The following is a 23,123-nucleotide window of genomic DNA, read 5'->3' on the forward strand; positions in this document are numbered from 1 at the left end:
AAATAAAGTTGGGATACCCCTTTCAGGTACATCTCAAAACGAGTCTAAAAAAATACTTTGAAAACATAGCCTAATAGGCACAATTGTCAGCAACTACATTTCATTGAATTTTTATTTTAGCATAGATGCATACAGAGTAGCTGTTTTTGGGCAGCTTTTTATGGGCTGGTTTTGCACATTGCAACAAATCACAGCTCAGCTTTTATAACCTAAAAAATTCTAATAAAATAAAAGCTGGACTGTGATTGGTTGTTATAGACAAAATCCAGACCGTTTTGCTTTAAGGGTAAGTTCACACTGCGGAATCTCTGCTCGTAGAATTCCACGAGCAGAGATTCCACTTGACAACCACCGCCAAAAATACTTCGGTGGTAGGACCGCGCAGCATGTTCTTTTTTGCGCTGAGTCACCGACAGGGTGACAGAACCTGTGGGGCTTTAGAGTGGGCACCCATCCATGAAGAGTATTTGATTGGGATTCTGTTCTCCCATCTGTGTCCGGCCTGTCTCTTGGTAATTTTGGTAGCCTTTTCACAGCAACATATTTTGTTTGCCAGTATATTAGTACTTCTTCCAACTTTTACTTGAGACATGAATTTTACTTTGCATCTGGCATTTGTATCTGTTGTTTATTATGTTACTGTGATATTATATTAGGTAGTTATATTAAAGGCACTGTATATTCTACATATGTAATTGGACCAGTGGGAGAGTTACATTAGATATATTCTTTATTTTTATTGTAATTTTTATAAAGAATTTCCAAACACAGGAAGTACATGAGAAAAAAGAACTTAAATAACTACAAGATGCATGTAAGCACATGACAAACAAAGAAACTCAAAATAGAGGGCTCCTGAGATACACACTGTTCCATCACAAGCTAAAGTGAAGGGTAGGGTAAGTTTAATCACAAATGGAGAACCATAAAAAATATGTAGAGGCATATACAGAAACAAAAAACCTACACAGGACCAGCACAACATAAAACATGTACAAACAAAGACAAAAAGACAAAAAAGACAGGAGAACAGAAGGAGGGGGAATAGGGAGGCTCCTCAGGGAGGCTGGCGATCAGTAAAGCGATCCCACGGACCCCATACAGAGAGAAATAATGGCACAGTGATTGGGACTACAGGGGTTGGATCTCACGGATCCGGGCTAGTAGATCACTTTCAGCTGGGGGAAGCGTATTCCTCCAATATTTAGCAATTAACGTTTTAGCAGCCAACACAATATGCATTAATAATTTAAAGTTTTTTTGGATAAGGCCCTATGGGGCAGATGGAGGAAATACACTAAGGGATCAAGTGGAACTATAATCCCCAGAACCAAGCCAATTAAACGAGCCACCACCCTCCAGAATCCCAATATAAGTGAGCAAGACCAGAAAATGTTAAATGTGGATCCAATTTCCACCCCACAATGCCAGCACTGTGGAGGAAGAGAGGGATTCAGTTTGTTGAGGAGTTCAGGGGTATGATTCCAACCCATAAGTAGCTTAAATTGGGTCTCCTTATAAGCCGTACAAATCGAGGCCTTTGAGGCCATTTCCCAAATCATCTTCCATTGCAGAGTAGTAATATTGGTATTCATATCCTCCTCCCAGCGGCTCATATAACGATGATTAGGTGCAGCCCCTCCTATGGGAGAATTGAGAATAGAGTAAATGGCCGAAAGGAGGCCTTTCTCTTGCGGTCCGTAGGCAGGGAAACTGACAGAGCTCAAGGAAGAGGTCATATAATGACTAAGTTGGCGGTAATGGAACCGTTCAGAGGAGGGAAGACCATTCTGAGTCACTAGCTGTTCAAAGGGTAAAAGGGTGCGAGAACTGAAAGGTACCATATCAGCCCAACAGAAAAGTCCCCTCAAACCCCATTCCCGCACCATAGCAGAGGTTAAGCCTACAGGGAAGCTAGGATGGTAAAGAAATGACCTCATGGGAGAAGATAAGGAGGCCATTTTAAAATTGACTGAGTAATAATTCCAGGCGTACCAAGAAAAGGCCATTGGGCCCAAAAGAGGGGCTAAAGAGGGGGAAGAACGGGGGAGGGTATTCCAACTCCATCCATCTGCTGTAGGCATGATAAGAGGACCACGCAGTCAAGTGATGCAAATGAGCCGCCCAATAGTACTTGGTCACATCTGGTACTACCTCCGAAGGAATGAATGGCACACATAACGGACACGGGGAGGCGATAAAATGGAAAATAGCAGATTGGAAGGAGCGAATGGCCGAAAGGGAGACCCGGACGGGGAGAGTCTAAAAATAAATACAGCAATTTAGAGCGGATCGTCATTTTAACGACAGCTATGCCCCCAAAAAACAAAATGTATTGAGAACTCTATTTTTCTGAAGACCCCCAAAGTTCTCAGAACAAGGGAGGGAAGTTGGTAGAATAGAGAGAACCATAGGAAGAGGTTAGGGAAACCCCAAGGTATTTGAGCCACCTGAAGGAAAAGTTAGCCTGTAGGAGGGAGGACAGAGAGGGATAGAGATTCATGGGGCATGGCTTCGGTCCTAGAGAGGTTTTACTTGTAGCCCGAGACCAGCCCATAAGAGTGTAAGGTCCGGTAAAGAGCAGGAAGGGAAAGGAGAGGGTTGGTAAGAGTCAGGAGAATATCCTCTGCAAACATACAGAGGGCAAAGAGAAGGGGCGACAATGGACATCCCTGCTTAGCGCCATTAAAGAGGGGAAAATTCGGAGAAGTAACATGAGGGAGTTTGATAGAAGCAGTAGGGAAAGAGTAAAGGCCCTGCAAGGCGGTCAGAAAAGGCCGAGTTATCTCAAATTTCTGAAGGGTAGCAAATAGAAATGGCCAACTCAGCCTATCAAAGGCCTTTTCAGCATGAAGACTAAGGGCCTGTTCTGAGCACGAAAAGATTGCTGGGTCGTCTCCCCCCCCCCCAAGAAAGAATTGAAAAGAGAAACTAGCCTAAGCAACAAGATGGAGGAAAAAGTTTTATAATAAAGGTAAGTAAAGCCATCTGGACCAGGAGAGCAATTCCTTGGGAGTGATGGGAGCTTTCAAACCAGCTCGATCCTCAGCCGAGAGAGTCGGTAAATGACATTGAGACAAAAAAGAGCTCAAGGCAGCGTCACTCTCCCCCGGGTCAGATGGGTCTTGTGAAGGGAGATAATAAAGCTTAGAATTATAGTCCAGAAAGAGGCGAGAAATACCTTCAGGATGGTAGGAAAGATTACCTGCAGCGTCCCTCAAGGACGATGGCGATTGGGCAGCAGTCCGATCAAGCAGGCGCTCAGCCAACATAGTATGGGCTTTATTACCTCTCTCATAGAAACGTTGCTTAGCCAACAGTAGGAGGCCTTCGACCTTTTGCAAGGCCAGGTCTCCTAGGCGAGCACGGGCCGCTACCAGGCTCCTCAGGACCGAGAGGGAGGGTGAAAGCAGAAAAGAGGCCTCTAGTCGAGAAATATCTGCCCAAAGCTCCCAGGAACGAACCAAAGCATCTTTCTTCAATCGAGTACTTATGCGCCTCCCACAAAATAGCTTGTGAAAAAACAGAGCTATATTTGGTAGCGAAATATTCAGAAATGCAGGCCTGGATCGAGTCCCAACAGGGCTGAGATTTGAGTAGAGATTCATTAAGACTCCAATGACAGCATCGAGGAGAGGTAGACTGAGGAGAAAAAGAAAGCATGATTGGACTATGGTCCGACCACTAAATCCGTTCTAACGACGCATCAGTAAGCATGCGCACCATGGGAAGGTTACCAAAAAAAAGTCTTTGCTCATATGCAACTGATGAGGGTGAGAATAAAAAGAAAAAGACCGATCCGTCGGATGATTTATACACCAAAGATCGTATAAAGAGGAGGAGTGAATCACTCCCCGAAAAATCGAGGCAAGGTGCAGCGTAGCAGGGGAGGGAAAGGAACCCGTTGAGGAGTGTCGGTCCATAGAGAGGGAAAAAAGTAAATTAAAACAGCCACGCAGATGGAGGATATTTGTGAAGTTTAGTTAGGACCCTACGGATGAAAGGGATCTGAGAGGTGTTGGGCGCATAAATATTACAGAGCAATAGAGGTTGTCCCCCTTGAGATCCCTCTACAATATTGTGGATCCCCCCAGGCTCCACAATAGAGGAGGTCAACTGAACAGGACAAGACCTAGATATTAGTATAGCCACCCCGCAACCTTTCTACCCAAGGAAGCTGAGAAGACTTGGGAATAAAGGTGGTGCAAAAATTGAAAAGAACCAGTATGATCAAAATGTGTCTCCTGAATATATTCAATGTCCGCCTTCAGCGGCACCAACTCCCGCTGTAGAAGGCGCCTCTTAGGGGGGGAGTTGAGGCCCTTGACATGCAAAGAGACACACTTAGCCATAATGGAACCCAAGGGGTTGAGGACACTAGGAAACAAAAGCACTCACCATCGTCCAGGAAGGATGTGAGAACATCAGGGAAGCCAGAGGACCTGGAGCAGCCACCAGAACAGGAGAATCTGATCCCTAGAAGCTTGGGAAATAAAAAGACAAGGGAGGGAAGGAAACTAACACCAAGGGTTAGAGCTAACAACAAAACTGAGACAACAGGACAAGACAACAGAAGACACGAAATACAAAAATAACAAAAGAAAATACACCTCCAAGAAACAAACCAATGACCCAAAGGCCAGAGAGGAGGCAGGACAAATTCAACACCTATAGAGCATCAATCTGGTTGGCACCACCTCAGAGGGGAAGTGAGAGAAGGACTAACCAAAAGAAGACCAACAAGCAAGCACCTCCACCCCCTAGGGCCATGCCAAGCCGAGGACTACAATGTAAAACAGTGCCTGGAAATAGCAAGTAAGGTGCCTAAAATAAATGCAATTATGAAAAACATCAGCAAAAAACTAAGACACACGCAAAAGTGTAGCTCAGCATAAACAGTAACAGTTCAACTCGGGAGAACCAATCCCTAATAGGTCCATCTTCAGAAGAAGAGGACCAGCATTAAGATCCAGCTAGGTCAGCGTAGCAGGACAACTTCAAGTAGGAGCAGCTGGTGGGGTACTTTGAGCTGGAGAAGCAGTCTTCTGTCCCGAACCCAACCGCCAATTGTGGACCTGTTGCTAAACAGGGGGCAGTGGAGGGGGGAGGGGGGAAGTGAGGCCCCAGTCCACCACAGAAGGAAAAGGGAGTTCAAGGGCAGTACAAAAGGCATGGAGGTCAGCGAAGGATCTCAGAACTGCAGAGTGTCCATCCCTACGGGCATGCGGGGCAAATGGAAACCCCCACCAATAAGACACCTGATGACTCCTCAGAACAGCCAGGAGGGGTTGGAGCATTCTTCTCTTCCACAGGGTGATCCAAGATAAGTCCTGAAACAATTGGATGGGCGCACCGTCAAAGTTGCAAAAGTCTTGTGCTTTCGCCATAATAGCCTCCTTAAAGGGGTTCTCCGTTGCTTAAACATCTTATCCCCTATCCAAAGGATAGGGGATAAGATGCCTGATCGCGGGAGTCCCGCCGCTGGGGACCCCCGGGATCATGCACGCGGCACTCCGTTTGTAATCAGTCCCCGGAGCGTGTTCGCCCCCCCCCCCCCGTAGGCTTGCATTGCGGGGCGGAGCGTGATGTCACACACCGGCGCAGGCGTGACGTCACACGCCGCCCGCCCTGTAGTCGCCGGTAATCAGACCCGGAGCGAACACGCTCTGGGGACTGATTACAAACGGAGTTCCGCGTGCATGATCCCGGGAGTCCCCAGCGGCGGGACTGCCGCGATCAGGCATCTTATCCCCTATCCTTTGGATAGGGGATAAGATGTTTAAGCACCGGAGAACCCCTTTAAGTTGAAAGTCGTTCACACAGCATATAACATCCCGGGGGGAGCTCGAAGAAGACTTGGGGCGTAGAGGGCCCGGTGAGCCCTGTCCAGCTTTATCTTGTGGGAAGAGGGATCACCCAAAATGAGATTGAAGATGGCTTCCAGGGTGACATGTAGATCCTGCTCCTGAGTCGCCTCAGGGAGGCCACGTACTCTGATGTTATTGCGGCACCCCGGTTGTCAAGATCCTCCATGTGATCATGAAGATCCCCCAGAAAGTCCGACTGAGAAGCAATAGTGGACTGCAATTGGGCAACATAGGCTCTGGTAGAATCATTGGCCTCTTCCAAGTCCTCCACTATGACATAGACATGTTGTAAATCCTGTCGGAGGGTGGAAATCTCAGCCTGTCTTTAAGCTCAGAAATCAGGGATTTGAAATCCTCTTAATCAGGATTTGTGAAAGCAGTTGACTCCAGGCAGAGGGGACAGGGGAGACCCCAGGCAGGCCCGAACAGTCCAAATCAGCATCAGAGATAGCATCCCATGCAGAACCAACAGCCTCAGGCAGGGGAGCAGCAGACCCCCCAGGGGAGGGGGGGTCCCGCTGGGAGGTGAAGTGGGGGGCCCAAGCATTAAGCTTACTAGAGGAATGCATCCTTTGTGGCAGAGGTAAAGAGCCGGCCGCTCCAGGAGGCGGAATACAGGTATTGTGGAGTATGTGAGGACGAGAGTTCTCCAGGAGGTGGCCAGAGAATGAATGCCCACTATGTACTTGAGGTGGAAGTGCAGGAAATCCAGCTACCACAATGTCCCCCACAGAGGCAGGGGGAGGACACTGCACAGAGCAGGTGGAAGGAGCCGAGTCTGCCACCAGGGAGGCCCAAGATGAGGGCTGCAGGGCTTGGGAGGTGTGTGAAATTAGTTCCAAGGGCTTAAGTAGAGGCTGCACTGACATAGAGCTCACCTCAGTGAGAGCAGGCACAAGGCGGCTCAGTGTCCGGGAGGTCAGCGGCGTCTCCAGGGAGTCCTGGGATTGCCCAGGAGCAGGGCAGTCTAGAGAAGGAGCCCAGGAGGAAGAAGATGGCAGGTGCTGCAGAGAGGTCCCAAGAGATAGCAGAGTATCGGCAGCAGCGCAGGTGAGTGCGACAGCACAGCAGGGGGAGAGGGAGCCCGGAGCGAGGAGTGACCCAGGGAGCGAGGAGTGACCCAGGGAGCGAGCTCGGAGACCAAAGGCAGGCCCCGCAATGGCAGGCTCACGGCTCACCGCAGGAACAGAGGGCAGCAGGTATCGGGCGATGCTGCCGGAGGTCGGGGAGACAGAATGGAGGGCTGAGGATCTTTTCTTAGCGCTGCGGGAGGTTCTCCCCATCTGTCAGGCGGCGGTCACAGCTGAATATTACAGACTTGTGGCCCCAGGGAGCAGGAGCTCACAGGTTATGCAGCCATTCTTGTTGCGCGGCCTGCCACGCCCCCTAGAGTAGAATTTCTATCCATTAGATATTTTCATACACATCTGGCATAGGGTGGGTGTCTGCTGGAGGTTGTGCCGTTTCAGTCCCCTCCATATGTGTAGTGTTACCCATAATGATTGGTTTTTTTTTTAAGTGTTTTTAATTGTATGTCATATTACCATGTGATATTTGTATGTTTATTATATTCAATAAAAATGTATGTATTATTGTGAACAGGAAATTCTTTCATCATTTTCATATAGGGTGTGCTGTTAATTAGCAGGGTGTTAGTCTTTTTCTTCTTTTGTGGTTTACTATGCATTTCTCACACCTCCATCAGCACCCATATATCTCATACGTATACTTATTGTAGCTGAGCCCCCTCAGTTTTTCTATTTCTAGATTTATAGGAAGTCAAACTTTATTGAACAAAATTAGTATATTTAAAATTGTCCTCTTCTGACCCCTATAACTTTTATATTTTTCCATATACGGGGATGTATGATGGCTCATTTCTTGCATCATGATCTGATCTCATCTGAATTTTTATCCGTACCATTCCTGTTTTGATGTTTTTTTTTAAATTGTTTTCTAATAATTTTTTTTCTGATATATGATCTGATAAAAAAAAATCAATATGATTAGAATTTGTTGTTATTTTAATGTTTTCGCAGTGGATCAATACCGCGCAGGATCATTAACATAATGTTTTTATAGATCAGACATTTCTGCACCCAGCAATGCCAAATATGTTTTTTGCGTTTTTTTTTATACGAAAAGAGGGGAATTTTATTTTTTACTGGGGAAAGGGCTAATTCACTTTTATTAAAACTTTTTTTTTTTTTTTTTTACACTTTTATAGTACCCACAGGGGACTATATATTGCAATCTTTAGATTGCAGATACTGATCAGTGCTATGCATATGCATAGCACTGATCAGTGTTTTCTTTGATCTACTTCTCTGGTGTGCTCGATAGCAGGCCAGAGAAGAAGACCCCATGATGGCAGGAGGCAAGTAAGGAGACCTCAGGCTGTCATCTTAGCTAATCTGATCCCTGTGGCAGTGCCATGGGTGATCAGATCAGCTGTTGGAACCGCTGCAGATGCTGTTATCAATTGATTGCTGATGTCCGCCATTAACAGCGGGTCCCTGGCTGCTGATAGTGTCTAGGGGTTAAGACACGCACCCCCTTCCTCCCCGGCAGCCAATATTTTAGTGCATCCCTAACACACACACACATATATATACACAGGGTGGGCCATTTATATGGATACACCTTAATAAAATGGGAATGGTTGGTGATATTAACTTCCTGTTTGTGGTACATTAGTATATGTGAGGGGGGAAACTTTTCAAGATGGTTCATTTTGAAGTCAGCCATTTTGAATCCAACTTTTGTTTTTTCAATAGGAAGAGGGTCATCTGACACATCAAACTTATTGGGAATTTCACAAGAAAAACAATGACGTGCTTGGTTTTAACATAACTTAATTCTTTCATGAGTTATTTACACGTTTCTGACCACTTATAAAATGTGTTCAATGTGCTGCCCATTGTGTTGGATTGTCAATGCAACCCTCTTCTCCCACTCTTCACACACTGATAGCAACACCGCAGGAGAAATGCTAGCACAGGCTTCCAGTATCCGTAGTTTCAGATGCTGCACATCTTGTATCTTCACAGCATAGACAATTGCCTTCAGATGACCCCAAAGATAAAAGTCTAAGGGGGTCAGATCGGGAGACCTTGGGGGCCATTCAACTGGCCCACGACGACCAATCCACTTTCTGGGAAACTGTTCATCTAGGAATGCTCGGACCTGACACCCATAATGTGGTGGTGCACCATCTTGCTGGAAAAACTCAGGGAACGTGCCAGCTTCAGTGCATAAAGAGGGAAACACATCATCATGTAGCAATTTCGCATATCCAGTGGCCTTGAGGTTTAGTGGGTTAGTGTCAGACCAATAGCGGGGGTTTTGTTTGTTAACTTCACCATTCACATAAAAGTTTGCCTCATCACTGAACAAAATCTTCTGCGTAAACTGAGGGTCCGGTTCCAATTTTTGTTTTGCCCATCCTGCAGCACCGGAAACTACGGATACTGGAAGCCTGTGCTAACATTTCTCCTGCGGTGTTTCTATCAGTGTGTGAAGAGTGGGAGAAGAGGGTTGCATTGACAATCCAACACAATGGGCAACACATTGAACACATTTTTATAAGTGGTCAGAAACTTGTAAATAACTCATGAAAGAATAAAGTTATGTTAAAACCAAGCACATCATTGTTTTTCTTGTGAAATTCCCAACAAGTTTGATGTGTCACGTGACCCTCTTCCTATTGAAAAAACAAAAGTTGGATTCAAAATGTCCGACTTCAAAACGGCTGCCATGGTCACCACCCATCTTGAAAAGTTTCCCCCCTCACATATACTAATGTGCCACAAACAGGAAGTTAATATCACCAACCATTTCCATTTTATTAAGGTGTATTCATATAAATGGCCCACCTTGTGTATGTATGTATATGTATGTGTATATATATATATATATATATATATATATATATATATATATATATATATATATAATGTGTTACCCCATATGACCATAGTAGAAAGGGATATAATTTGAAAAGGCATTTTTGGGATACTTGGTGCTGATATGAAAATTGTTGATTCCGAAAAGTAAATAAAAACTTATTTTAAAAAAAACATTCACTTATTTTGTTTTAAACATATTCCCCTGATATCACAAAAACTGACAAATATAATGTATGTATCAAAGAAAAAAGATCCCAAAATTCACCTTAATCAAAGCAAATAATTGTCATTTTTGGGCTGCTTTTCTATTCATAGGTACCAGTGTGGTAAAATTATAAACCTGCCATCACCCTGTGTAAATGGTTAATAATGGCCCATTTGTAATTTATTGGGATATATTCTAATTTTTTTCAGGGTGTGGCCCAGTATGATATGGAATGCTTCAAGAAATATGGAAAGTTATGGGGGTAAGTTTAAATGTTGAAATGCAAAACCTTTTTTAATCTGAAACCTTTGGCTGTCTGGGAATGCTGGGGGGGAGGGGGGGGGGGTTGTAGTTTAGCAACAGCTGGGGGCCCCCTGCCTTATGCACTTTATGGGTGCTCTCCTCAGGGGAGAGCGCCCAAAATGTAGTAACCCATTTTTTTTCTTCTCATTTCAAATACGTGAATGCGGAGGACTACTTAGGATTCAAGGGTTATCATGCTGACCAGCAGGGTTTTTAATTTTTAATTTTTTTTTATTTTAATAAAATGATTAAGAAGGCTATGAGGGAGTGTTTATGTGTTCTATCTTTTATTTTTTTTATTTTACAGGCTTAGTAGTAAAAGCCATTTCATAGACAGAGTCCATTATTAAGGTAGGGGTTAGCCCCAAAAACAGCTAGCGCTAACCCCACCACCTCAAGGGCATGGTGAAGAGACGGTACCAACAGGCCCGGGACACTAAAAATGGCACTCAAGGGCCTAGGTGATGACAGGCTGTCATTATTTAGGCTTGAGAGGACCAATAACAATAGTCCTCGCCCACACTGGAGACATCTGGAGGCTGTTGCTGCTTTGTTGTTATCTGGCTGATAATTAAAATAGGGGGAACCCCATCTTTTTTTTTTTTATGTATTTATATTCGGGAAAAAAAAATGTGTGGGGCTCCCCGTATTTTTATTATGAGCCTGATGCCAACCAAGTAGCAACAGCCTGACATTTCCACGGTGGACAAGGACCATTGTTATTGGCCCATCAAGCCAAAATAACACCAGTCTGTTACCGCCTAGGCCCAGAAGCGATATCTTTCATGCTGATGCTGAGCCCTGTCTTAAGAATGGACTCCGTCTAGAAGACAGCTGTCACAAGAAGCCTGTAAAGTAAATTTGAAAAAAAAAGAACATATGTTAAAACTTTTTTTTTTACTACAACTATTTGTGTGCAATAGGCAAAATTGTAAAAAAAAACAAAACGAAAAAAAACCCCACTGGATGGAACCCCTTTAACAAAACAACTATAGACATTGCCGTAGTCCGCGAATCCGAAGAAGTAGTCCTCCACATTCACCTATCTGAAACCAGAAGAAAAGAAAAATACAAAAAAAGAGTTAGTACGTTTTGTGCATGAAGCAGTGTGTTCCCAATCTGGTGGCCTCCAGCTGTTGCTGACCTACCTTTGGGCATATCCCAGTCCCGCTAGGAGTAGGGAAAGTATACAGGGCTGAGCTATGCAGTGATGTATACAGTACAGCCGGTGGAGGCAAGTAGTGACACTATGCATGAGCATTTTGCTTTTCGTCCAGTTATCCCAAAAACAATCAAAAGAAGGGGGACGAAATGCCAAACTCAAAAACACAAAGTGGGTTTGGCACTTTATAATTCCCTACTGACTACCTGCTTTTACCAGGAAAAATCAATGTGCAGCAGTTGACTTTTTTATTTTATTTTTTTTAACCATTTGTAATAAAAAAATAAAAAATTTGAAAATAAGCCTAATATAGTAATGTACAGTGGCACCATACAATGACACAGAGTGCCTACATTTCTGTTCTACATGGACTCCATTTGCCTTCAAATCGGCTTCATGTATGTAGTTCTAACATCTGCATTAGGCCTGGGGCTGGGGGTATATATTTGCTTCTCTTAATTGTATATTTGTCTCTCTTATCTCTTAAAGTGTACCTCTCGTTAACAAAAACTTTTTATATAATGTAGATAATACCATTATATGTATAAATGTAATATACATTGGTTAAAAAAAATGTGTATTATCTCTGCAGCTACTGATTGTGTATCTCTATGAGGATACCAAATACAGGAAGTGTGGGTGGACAAGAAGTGTTCTGTACACTGAGGACAAGCGGGGCTCTGTACAATGAGGACAAGCAGGGCTCTGTACAATGAGGACAAGCAGGGCTCTGTGCACTGAGGACAAGCAGGGCTCTGTACACTGGGGACAAGCAGGGCTCTGAGCACTGAGGACAAGCAGGGCTCTGAGCACTGAGGACAAGCAGGGCTCTGAGCACTGAGGACAAGCAGGGCTCTGAGCACTGAGGACAAGCAGGGCTCAATGCACTAAGGACAAGCAGAGCTCTGAGCACTGAGGACAAGCAGGGCTTTGTGCACTGAGGACAAGCAGGGCTCTGTACACTAAGGACAAGCAGGGCTCTGTGCAGTAAGGCTCTGTGACATGCCCCGGCTCACACAGAAGGATGATTGAGAGAGAGCACTGCCCTCACTTCCTGTATTTGGTCTTCTCACAGAGACACAGGCAATAGCTGCAGGGACAGCATTTTTTCACCCAAAATATATAAACATTTTTAACCAAAGTATATTACAAATATACAAAGAATGGTATTATCTACATTGTATAAAAACTTTTTGTCAATCACAGGTGCACTGTAAATGACAGTGCTGAGTTTAAAAGGGGTATTCCAATTTTAGACATTTTATCCTCTATCCAAAGGATAGGAGATAAGATGTCTGAATGTGGGGGGGCCTGCCACTGGGATCTCCCTGCAGCACCCGCAATATATGCAGAGCTGCATCTCCAGGCTCAGAAACGGGACGTAATGCCACGCCCCCATCGTAACATCACGTCACGCCCCCTACATTCATGTCTATGGGAGGGGGCATAACGGGCGTAAAGTACTTGTGTTTTATATATTTATTTTTATGTAGTTTTCTATGGCCTGTATAAGGCTGCATTAACATCAAGATTGGGGCATATGGCAGCTGGATCCGTTGGGAGAATTTGAAAACGTAAATTTCCCCACCAGAACCCATTTATTTTAATAGGCCAGACAGTATCTATGATTAGCAGGTTTTCAGTCCGGAAAAAAAACAATACCGTCCGAAAATTACCTGAGTGGAGCCATTAGCTGACTCTGTCCAGCTTATTAAAAGGAATGGAGTACAGCATGGGTCCAACAGGGATATGGCAGCAGCCGGTTTTCCAATTCTCCTGCCGGATTCTGCTGCTATATGCCCCAAAGTGATGTGAATACAGCCTAAATCTGCACAATTCTATCCAGCAAACCCTAAATTGGTTGTCAAGTTGAACTTTTTTTTTTTTTTATAAATGTGCAAAGGCTGATAAATAAAACAATAAATGCATTAATTCACCTTTCTCACTTTATCCACTATCCTTTTACCTGGCCCACGCCCTGTCTCTGCTGAGCTTTGTTTCCCCATAGCTGTCTGCAGCTGCAGACATGAAGTCACAGTGACGCTCAGCATGTCCTGCCTCAGCCAGTGATTGGCGAAGGGGCACTGTCAGTTACCCCAGTTGCAGAGGCGACAATTTGCAGCTCTGGGAAAAGCAAGGTCACCAGATGCAGACAGGGTTCTGTGATACTGGAGGCTACAAGGGAGCAAGTAAGGTGAGTTAAAGCTGTTCTTGTTTTATTTGTTAGTCTTGGCACATTTAAAAAAAAATTAAAATTTGACTGGACAACCCTTTTAAGTGGACTGCCCAATGAAGGCAAGTGTGACACTTGTTTGGCCTTCTTTGTGTAAATGCTACTATGCTTCACTCTTGTTTATTCTTTATTTCTAACCTGCATGTTGCTGTTTTGCAGACTGTATGACGGTAGACAGCCAGTGCTTGCAATTCTAGATCCAGCTCTTATCAAAATGATTTTGGTAAAAGAGTGTTACACTAACTTCATAAACAGGCGGGTACGTTTACCATAGAGATTTTATGAAAATTGCCATTTCTCTTACATCTAACTCTTCCTAATGTTGTCTGCATAGAAACATCAATGTAAAATGCAATATCCAAGTGTTGTACCCACAAGGAAAATGGGAATGATAGTCAGGCTAGCTGGCAATCAATTGAAGGTCATCAGGCTAACCTGATAAATCCCCTGTGAGCCCAAGCAACACTTTTAATGGGGGTTTTGCACTGGCTATAGTCTTTGTCCCTGTGGAGCAACTTGGTGTAAGAGAAGAATTCCTAATCAAGACACTCTTGTAACTTGCAATAAACAGAAAAAATTGAAACATAGAATGTGTCGGCAGATGAAGACCATTTAGCCCATCATGTCTGCCCAATATTTCTGAATACTATAAATAGTCTTTCTCCCTATCTTTATGCCTTATGCCTATCCCATGCATGCTTAAACTCCTTCGTCCACTATGTCCTCTTGTGGTAGTTTTTCTTCTTTTAAATATACTCTGCTCCTTTAATCTTGCTGATGCCCTTTATGTATTTAAACATTTCTATCATATCCCCTCTGTCTTGTCTTTCTTCCAAGCTGTACATGTTAAGGTTCTTTAACCTTTCCTGAAAAGTTTTATCCTGCAACACATGGACTAGTATAGTAGCTCTAAATACGGCCTCCAGTACTGCGCACAATACTTCAATTGAGGTCTCCAGTGTTCTGTACAGTGGCACAAGCACTTCCATCTTTCTACTGCTAATACCTCTCCTTATACACCCAAGCATTCTGCTGGCATTTCCTGCTGCTCTATAACATTGCCTGCCTACATTTAAGTCTCCTGAAATATTGATCCCAAAATTCCTTTCCTCAGATACTGAGGTTAGGACTGTATCACATAGTGTGGTAGCCACAGGGAGTTAGACAGATTGTGGTACGTGTCTCGGGATGGTTGGATGTACCACTTTGTGATGCCAGGGCACTGTTATCCTACACATTTCAAGGAAACGACAGCTTCTCCTGGGCCATAATAAATACAAAATACATAATAAATACAGCAATGCCAGGTTACAGATAACTGTCTTTAGTGGGGATAGAGGTAGCAGGTTTTTGCAATACAGAAGTTTGTTGTAATGTCCGTTTTTGCATTTTTCTGTTTTAGGCCCTGTTCATACTTTGTTTTTTTATGTATGATCAGTTTTCTGTGCTATTCCCCATGGATAGAGAATAGTTAATGGTAATAGCCAATGAGAACTCGGGTGGGGCTATTTAAACCCAAGCTCTGCTACACTCTGAGCTGGTTATTGGATTTACTCTGACTATGTTATCAGTTTTACCTTTACTATGTTACTTTGTCTGAGTTTTACCATTATTATAGTCCTGTTTATGATATATTTTAGTCTGCTTGGGTATTAAGTACATCTGTCGGTTTTTAGGATTATGTATGTCCGTTCTGCATTATCCTTGTTATATCTTAGTCTGTGTTCACACTGTGAGTCTTGCTTGTACCCGTATTCCTCCATGTTATGGAGTTTGGTTTTGTATTATACCTGTTTGGTATCCTGACATGTATTCCTCCATGTGTTGGAGTTTGGTTTTGTGGAGTCTGTTCAGACTCATCCGTTTCTCAGTCTAGTATTCCCTGTATTATATTTCTGTTTCCTTCTAGGCCAGTATCCCGATCACACAGTGGAGTGTTCCCACTAGCTAGAAGTCTAGCTGGAGTTAGTATTGTTGTCCCTCCATGTTTGGAGTGAGGAGTCTAGTTTGCTCTTTGTATGTAGAGAACTGGTAGAGAAGGATCTGGGTGTACTTGTAGATCACAGACTACAGAATAGCATGCAATGTCAGGCTGCTGCTTCCAAAGCCAGCAGGATATTGTCATGTATCAAAAGAGGCATGGACTCGAGGGTCAGGGACATAATACTCCCCCTTTATAAAGCATTGGTACGGCCTCACCTGGAATATGCTGTTCAGTTTTGTTCATAAAAGGGACACTGTGGAGCTGGAAAGGGTGCAGAGACGCGCGACTAAACTAATATGGGGCATGGAACATCTTAGCTATGAGGAGCGATTAAAGGAGTTACAATTGTTTAGTCTTGAGAAGAGACGTTTAAGGGGGGATATGATAAACGTATATAAGTATATAAATGGCCCATACAAAAAATATGGAGAAAAACTGTTCCAGGTTAAACCCCCCCCCAAAGGACGAGGGGGCACTCCCTCCGTCTGGAGAAGAAAAAGTTTAGTCTCAAGGGCCGACACGCCTTCTTTACCATGAGAACCGTGAACTTATGGAACAGTCTACCTCAGGAACTGCTCACAGCAGGAAAAATTAACAGCTTTAAAACAGGATTAGATACATTCCTGGAACAAAATAACATTAATGCTTATGAAGAAATATAAAATCCCATCCCTTCCCCAATATCGCGCCACAACCCTACCCTTCAATTCCCTGGTTGAACTTGATGGACATATGTCTTTATTCGACCGTACTAACTATGTAACTATGTGTCCAGTGTGAACAGTGTTCTATGTTTCCTGATCTGTTTGGTGTTTTACATTCAGTTCATCCCCTGCATCTCCTGGTTTCTGCTGTATACTTATTCCATATCTAGTCTTGTTCATTTATTCATATCTGCCGTTTATCTTTATCCCGGTTTCTTATCCTGCCCTGTTTGTATATTTACATCCTGTCTGGTTTATTTGGTTGTTTAGTTGTTTCCCCAGTATTATTTGTGTACCTTTTTGCCCATTGCACTTTAGCGCAGGGAGGGACCATCACCGTGGTTGTTCATATGCCGTTTAGGGCAGATGGGCAAGTAGGCAGGGAAAGTGTTTCTAGGGAAAGCTTAGGGCTCACTCTCCCTGTCCATCCCGTCCTGTCCATGGGCAGAGTGGAACCCAGGGAACCTATCGCCTTGCTGGGAGTTGTAGTTACCGTTAGCAGCAGCACAAGCTGACTTGAAAGACTTAACTTGACTGACTGACTTAAAGTAGAGTTTTTCCCCAAAAGCTTTGTGTACCACCAGGTTTTGACAATTCACCTGAGCGCCGGGGTCTGTTCCTGAGATTTGGCGTGGCTGTGGAATTTAGTATACTTCTTCTCTCTAGACTTCTGCTCAGCTTGCTAGGTGGAACACAATCTCCTTCTCCTCGGTTTCAGGGTCACCTGGTTCCTCTGCGACAATCCCTTAAAGGTACAGAGCATAAATTAACACATAACATGACACAGCAATAAATCACACTATCACAGGTTAGACAATGGAGCAGTGGGCCCAACATATAGAGTTCTGACCATTCCTCTAGTTTACCCTAATCCTTTTCCATTTGCCGTATCCCTCCAAGAACATCAACCCTGTTACAAATCTTTTTTTCATCAGGAAAAAGACCAATACCTTACAATCGAGACCTTCTGCAATATCACTGATAAAGATATTAAACAAAATGGGTCCCAGTACAGATCCCTGAGGTACCCCACTAGTAACAAGACCTTGCCCTGAATATTCTCCATTGACTACAACCCTCTGATGTCTGTCCCTCAGCCACTGCCTAATCCATTCAACAGTATGCGAGTCCAAGCTCAAAGACTACAGATTATTGATGAGCCTTCTATGGGACAGTGTCAAAAGCCTTACTAAAATCTAGATAAGCAAGCAGTATGGAACTTTGCTAGGTTACTATGCAAATCCTAGAAAATGAAGTCAGGGAGGAAGATATGTCATGCAGATTGACAGAATGACAAACCAAGTGAGCAACAGATAGAAGGTATTTGTGAGAGAAATATAGGTGCGAGACACATAAAAATTTGGAATATGACAGGTACTCTTGTACCTCTCATATGTAACTGTGCTGTAAAACCACACAGAAACTGAGGACAAGGGTGGTTCATAAATTATAAATAATAAAATACCGTACATATAATAAATAACTAAGAAATGTGACCAACATAAGATGAAATAGAAAAAAATATTTTTCTAACAAAGTTTTAAAAGATAAATGTGAAAGAAAGCAAGTGGCGTGTATAATAAATGAATGTGAAATACTCTAATTTAGTAATTATAAACAAAGAATTAAAGGAGAACTCCATAATATAAAAATTGTCGCCGCCGCGATCCACTTCCTGGTTGCCGGTGGTCGGATGAATCATACTGCGCTCAGCCAATCACCCGCTGCAGCGAAGTTCAACTCGGCCGGCGATAGGCTGAGCGGCAGTGTGAGAACGCTTCAGGGCACAAAATTCTTCACTGCACCGGCACGAGTCGGGACTTCACTGCGGCCGGTGATTGGCTGAGCACACTAAGACTCTCCGACCACCGGCAACCAGGAAGTGGATCACGGCGGAGGCCGGAGTCGATTACCGAAGGCCCCGGGGAGCGGAGGAAGGTATTTTTATTTTTTTACTGCTGGCACTATGGGTGACAATTTTTATATTCCAGAGTTCTCCTTTAAAGCAATATAGCATCCAATTACATCCAATTACATAAGAATGACTATTTATATAATAGCCCATAATAATATGTCCACAGAAAAGAAGAAAAAGTACACCAAATAGCGCACACCCAATATCTGATAAAAACATGTCAATCTTTATTAATTATACACAAAAAGCTATTAAAGCACAGCCAATTAGACAGATCCCCATTAAAAACATTTAAAAAGGCACATAAATTCCCTCCCACAACAGGGAAAAGCCATTAGGACCCCTCCCAGGGCACCTGTATACTTAGTATCCCCTATACTGTCTCATAAGCATCAAAAACACATGCGTGCATAATAAACTCAATGCAAATATAGATTCCAGAACCTGTTTGTAAGTTCTAGCCTAACCCCAAAACACGTCATGAACAATAATACAACCTGTCAGTCGGTAGTTCTATACATACATATAGGGGTAAGATGCTGGAAAACAAAAGAACCAGAGTGTATGTTCTAGGTAATAAAACAGGTGCCCTTCTGAACTCCACGCATTCCGGGCATGCCGGTCCGGGCATGCTGGGAGTTGTAGTTTCACAACAGCTGGAGGCCCCCTGGTTTTTAGTACACAGTATTAGTTTTTATATGCTCTGGTCAGCCCCCGCCTGCAGCCACACACAGGAGCCGGCCCGGGCACATAAAAAGAAGTATTCCTAATCCTATCCCGGAGAGCGCAACACCCCCCCCCCCCCAGATGTTGCGGCCGGCCCCCCCTGCACCGCCCACGAGTGCCTCTGCCACTGGCAGTGTTTGTAACTTGTGCTGTGGGCGGGCAGGGGAGGTGGGTCATTATCGGCAGATTTTTAGTTGTTTCGGCATTTTGCCGAAATAGCTATTTTCGGCCGATATGTATCGGCCGCCGATATATCGGTGCATCCCTAATATATATATATATAACTGCAAGATGTCAGAATTATTTGAAAATATAGATAACATAATGAAAAATAAAAAAAAGCATTATTAAAAAGTCTTACAAATTTTAACATAAAAACGTATTTGAAAAATAAGTCATTTTCTGATGGCGCATTCCCTTACATCCCACTTGTTGTCAGATGCAAGTCCATAAAATGTTTGAAGATAGGTTTCAGCAATTTACATTAGAATTAACTACTTTTAATGCGTAGGTTAAAATGACTGCCAAATCCAAATTCCGCTCGGAACAAACATGCAGATTTTGCTGCAGATTTGAGCCAAATCTACAGTGAAAAAAGTCAGCTGCAGGTGGACTATGCTTTAAAGTGCAACTGTAATTCCTCTAGGTGTTGGACAAATAGGCAGAGAGAGATGGGATATGAGGTCTGTCATGCCCTGGGGCCGTACTGGCTCTCTCAATCTATGTCACACTGTTGATCGTCACACACAGGGCTCGCCTGTCCCTCGGTGGCACCTGTGAACTTCTACTGCGCACGTGCCATCTGGCAATCAAAAGTGTAACCATAGGGGGAGAGAGGTGGGAGTGCCCTGCCTCTCTTACGTTTCACCAATTTCCAGAGGGATAACAAAGCAGTTTATTGTGATATAGATAGATCAGTACAGGTATGGTTAGAATAGGCCTGTGAAGCCCTACTGCACTGTGTGTGCAGCTCTACAAGCCTATTCTAGGTGACAGTTGCACTAATGTTTAACCCTTTAAGGACTCAGCGTTTTTCCGTTTTTTTTGCATTTTCATTTTTCCTCATCACCTTCCAAAAATCATAACGCTTTCAATTTTGCACCTAAAAATCCATATTATGGCTTATTTTTTGCGCCACCAATTCTACTTTGCAGTGACATTAGTCATTTTACCAAAAAATCCACGGCGAAACGGGAAAAAAAATCATTGTGCGACAAAATTGAAGAAAAGATTTCATTTTGTAAATTTTGGGGGCTTCCGTTTCTACGCAGTGCATTTTTCCATAAAAATAACACATTATCTTTATTCTGTAGGTCCATGCGATTAAAATGATACCCTACTTATATAGGTTGGATATTGTCGTACTTCGGAAAAAAATCATAACTACATGCAGGAAAATTTATATGTTAAAAATTCTCATCTTCTAACCCATATAACTTTTTTTTTTCCACGTACGGGCTGGTAAGAGGACTCGTTTTTTGTGCCGTGCTCTGAAGTTTTTATCGGTACCATTTTTGTATTGATCGGACTTTTTGATCGCTTTTTATTCATTTTTTCATGATATACATCATATATTTATCATAAAGTGACCAAAAATACACTACTTTGGACTTTGGAATTTTTTTGCGCACACGCCATTGACCGTGCGATTTAATTAACGATATATTTTTATAGTTCGGACATTTTCGCACGCGGCGATACCACATATGTTTGTTTTTATTTACACATTTTTTTTTTTATGGGAAAAGGGGGGTGATTCAAACTTTTAATAGGGAAGGGGTTAAATACCCTTGGTTAACTTTTTTTTTCCACTTTTTTTTGCAGTGTTATAGGTCCCATAGGGACCTATAACACTGCACACACTGATCTCCTATGCTGATCCCTGCAAAGCCATATCTTTGCAAGTATCAGTCAGATAGGCGGTTGATTGCTCATGCCTGTAGCTCAGGCTTGGAGCAATCAATCGACGATCGGACGCCGCGGAGAGAGGTAAGGAGACCTCCGCCTGCATCCCAGCTGATCGGAACATCGCGATTTTATCGCAATGTCCCGATCAGCCCGACTGAGCTGCCGGGAACGGTATACTTTCATTTTCAGACACGGCGATCAACTTTGATCGCCGCGTCTGAAGGGTTAATAGCACGCCGCACTGCGATCAGCCGACCCGCTATGACGTTATAGATCGGGAGCGGACTCATGATGTAGCAGTACGTCATGAGTCCTTAAGGGGTTAACATACTTTGTTAACAGTTGCATGTTTTTGGTGTTGTGAGTTATAAATAATGCTTTTGTTGTACTTTTTGACCTGTATTGTCTATTTTGTTAGTGAACACACATTCATGGATTTATGCTGATAATGTATGGACTATGACAGCAGAATACGTGGTGAAAAAGAATAGTCAGAGAAAACATATAATTCAGACCCAAACCAAATTTTGTAATGGCATAAGCCCCTTTAATCACCAAGCCTTGTACTAACAGGCCATTAAAACAGCTATAGTTGGTATATAAAAAAAATTGTATATAGGGATTAGGGCAAGCAAATAAATGTATATATATTACGGCGTGTCTTGTGTTTACACTGTGTTGCTATTATATTCATATGGTGATAGATGGCTCCAACATTTAATAAATATAGAAATAAAGAGAAGGGACTAGGTGTCCAGACAACTGCCCCATATCCTTAAAATAACACTGCCACAGAGTTTATTAAAAATAAGACATGCATTTAGTGACCCCTGAGATGTTTCCTCATGTATGCAAAGTAGCTAAATGGGCCACAGCCATGAATTTACTATCCAATAGACAAGGAGGGTAATATCCGGCTCTCCACAGGAAAATTTGATTAAAACTTCACATTTATTAGTATTAGATTAAAAGATGAACAAAAAAGAATTTTTATCCTATTCTTTTTTGTTCATGTTTCAATACTAATACTAATAAATGTGATGTTTTATTCAAATTTTCCTGTGGAGAGACCGATACAACCCTTCTTGTCTATTGGATACATCACGGGAGACGGTGCGCTCATTCTGAGCCCCCGCTACTTGGATGTGAATGAGATTTTTTTAAAGCCTTATTACAGTGCAAAATTATTTATTTATATTTTAGCTTTTTATCGTGTTTCGTAGGTAATTACACTCTGGAGTGAGTACAGAACAGTATTCTGTCATTTAGAAAGATGTTTAATAGGGGACATCTCTCCAATAGTGGACACCTTTTTGATTCCCCGTATTTTTATTCCCCGTATTCAGGGACTCTATAGTAACAGGGACTGTTCCCCAGGACTGGCGCATGGCAAATGTGATGCCAATATTTAAAAAGGGGACAAAAGGTGACCCTGGAAATTACAGACCTGTTAGTTTAACTTCCGTTGTATGTAAATTGTTTGAGGATTTTCTAAGAGATGCTATTTTGGAGTACATTGATAAAAATAAATGTATGACTCCATATCAGCATGGCTTTATGAGGGATCGGTCCTGTCAAACTAACCTGATCAGCTTTTGTGAGGAGGTGAGCTCCAGACTGGACCAGGGGCAATGTCGTATATCTGGATTTTTCCAAAGCATTTGATACGGTGCCACATAAAAGATTGGTGCATAAAATGAGAAGGAACAGGCTGGGGGAGAATGTGTAAGTGGGGAAGTAACTGGCTCAGCGATAGGAAACAGAGGGTGGTTATTAATGGTACTTATTCTGATTGGGTGACTGTTACTAGTGGGGTACCACAGGGGTCAGTCTTCGGTCGTGTTCTATTTAATTTATTAATGACCTTGTAGAGGGGTTGAATAGTAAAGTAGCAATCTTTGCAGATGATACTAAACTCTGTAAAGCGGTAAACACAATAGAGGACAGTGTACTGTTACAAATGGATCTGGATAGTTTGGGGGTTTGGGCTGAGAAGGGGCAGATGAGGTTCAACACTGATAAATGTAAGGTAATGCACATGGGGAGGAAAAATCTGGGACGGGGTTATATATTAAATTGGAGCACACTTGGGAGACTGACATGGAAAAGGACTTGGGAGTCCTAGTTAATAGTAAATTTAGCTGTAGTGACCAGTGTTGGGCAGCTGCTGCCAAGGCAAATAAAATCATGGGGTCCATCAATAGGGGT

The 23,123-nt window shown here is 43.1% G+C and overlaps 1 protein-coding gene across 7 annotated transcripts in view; it reads left to right on the forward strand.

The window, feature by feature from the left end:
* Positions 1–23,123, forward strand: part of LOC130362077 (cytochrome P450 3A9-like) — a 124,609-nt gene that overhangs the window by 27,563 nt on the left and 73,923 nt on the right. For 6 of the 7 annotated variants that reach the window (XM_056566015.1, XM_056566014.1, XM_056566011.1 and 3 more), the window contains 2 exons: positions 10,190–10,242; positions 13,838–13,937. In XM_056566015.1, coding sequence (XP_056421990.1) covers positions 10,208–10,242; positions 13,838–13,937 — 135 coding nt within the window. In that variant the 5' untranslated portion in view covers positions 10,190–10,207. Of the gene's footprint in view, positions 1–6,572; positions 6,918–10,189; positions 10,243–13,837; positions 13,938–23,123 lie in introns of those variants that run through there. The other variant, XM_056566009.1, reaches the window with a different exon arrangement.

Source organism: Hyla sarda, chromosome 3, assembly GCF_029499605.1.
Source record: "Hyla sarda isolate aHylSar1 chromosome 3, aHylSar1.hap1, whole genome shotgun sequence".
In the NCBI taxonomy this organism is placed as follows: Eukaryota; Metazoa; Chordata; class Amphibia; order Anura; family Hylidae; genus Hyla; species Hyla sarda.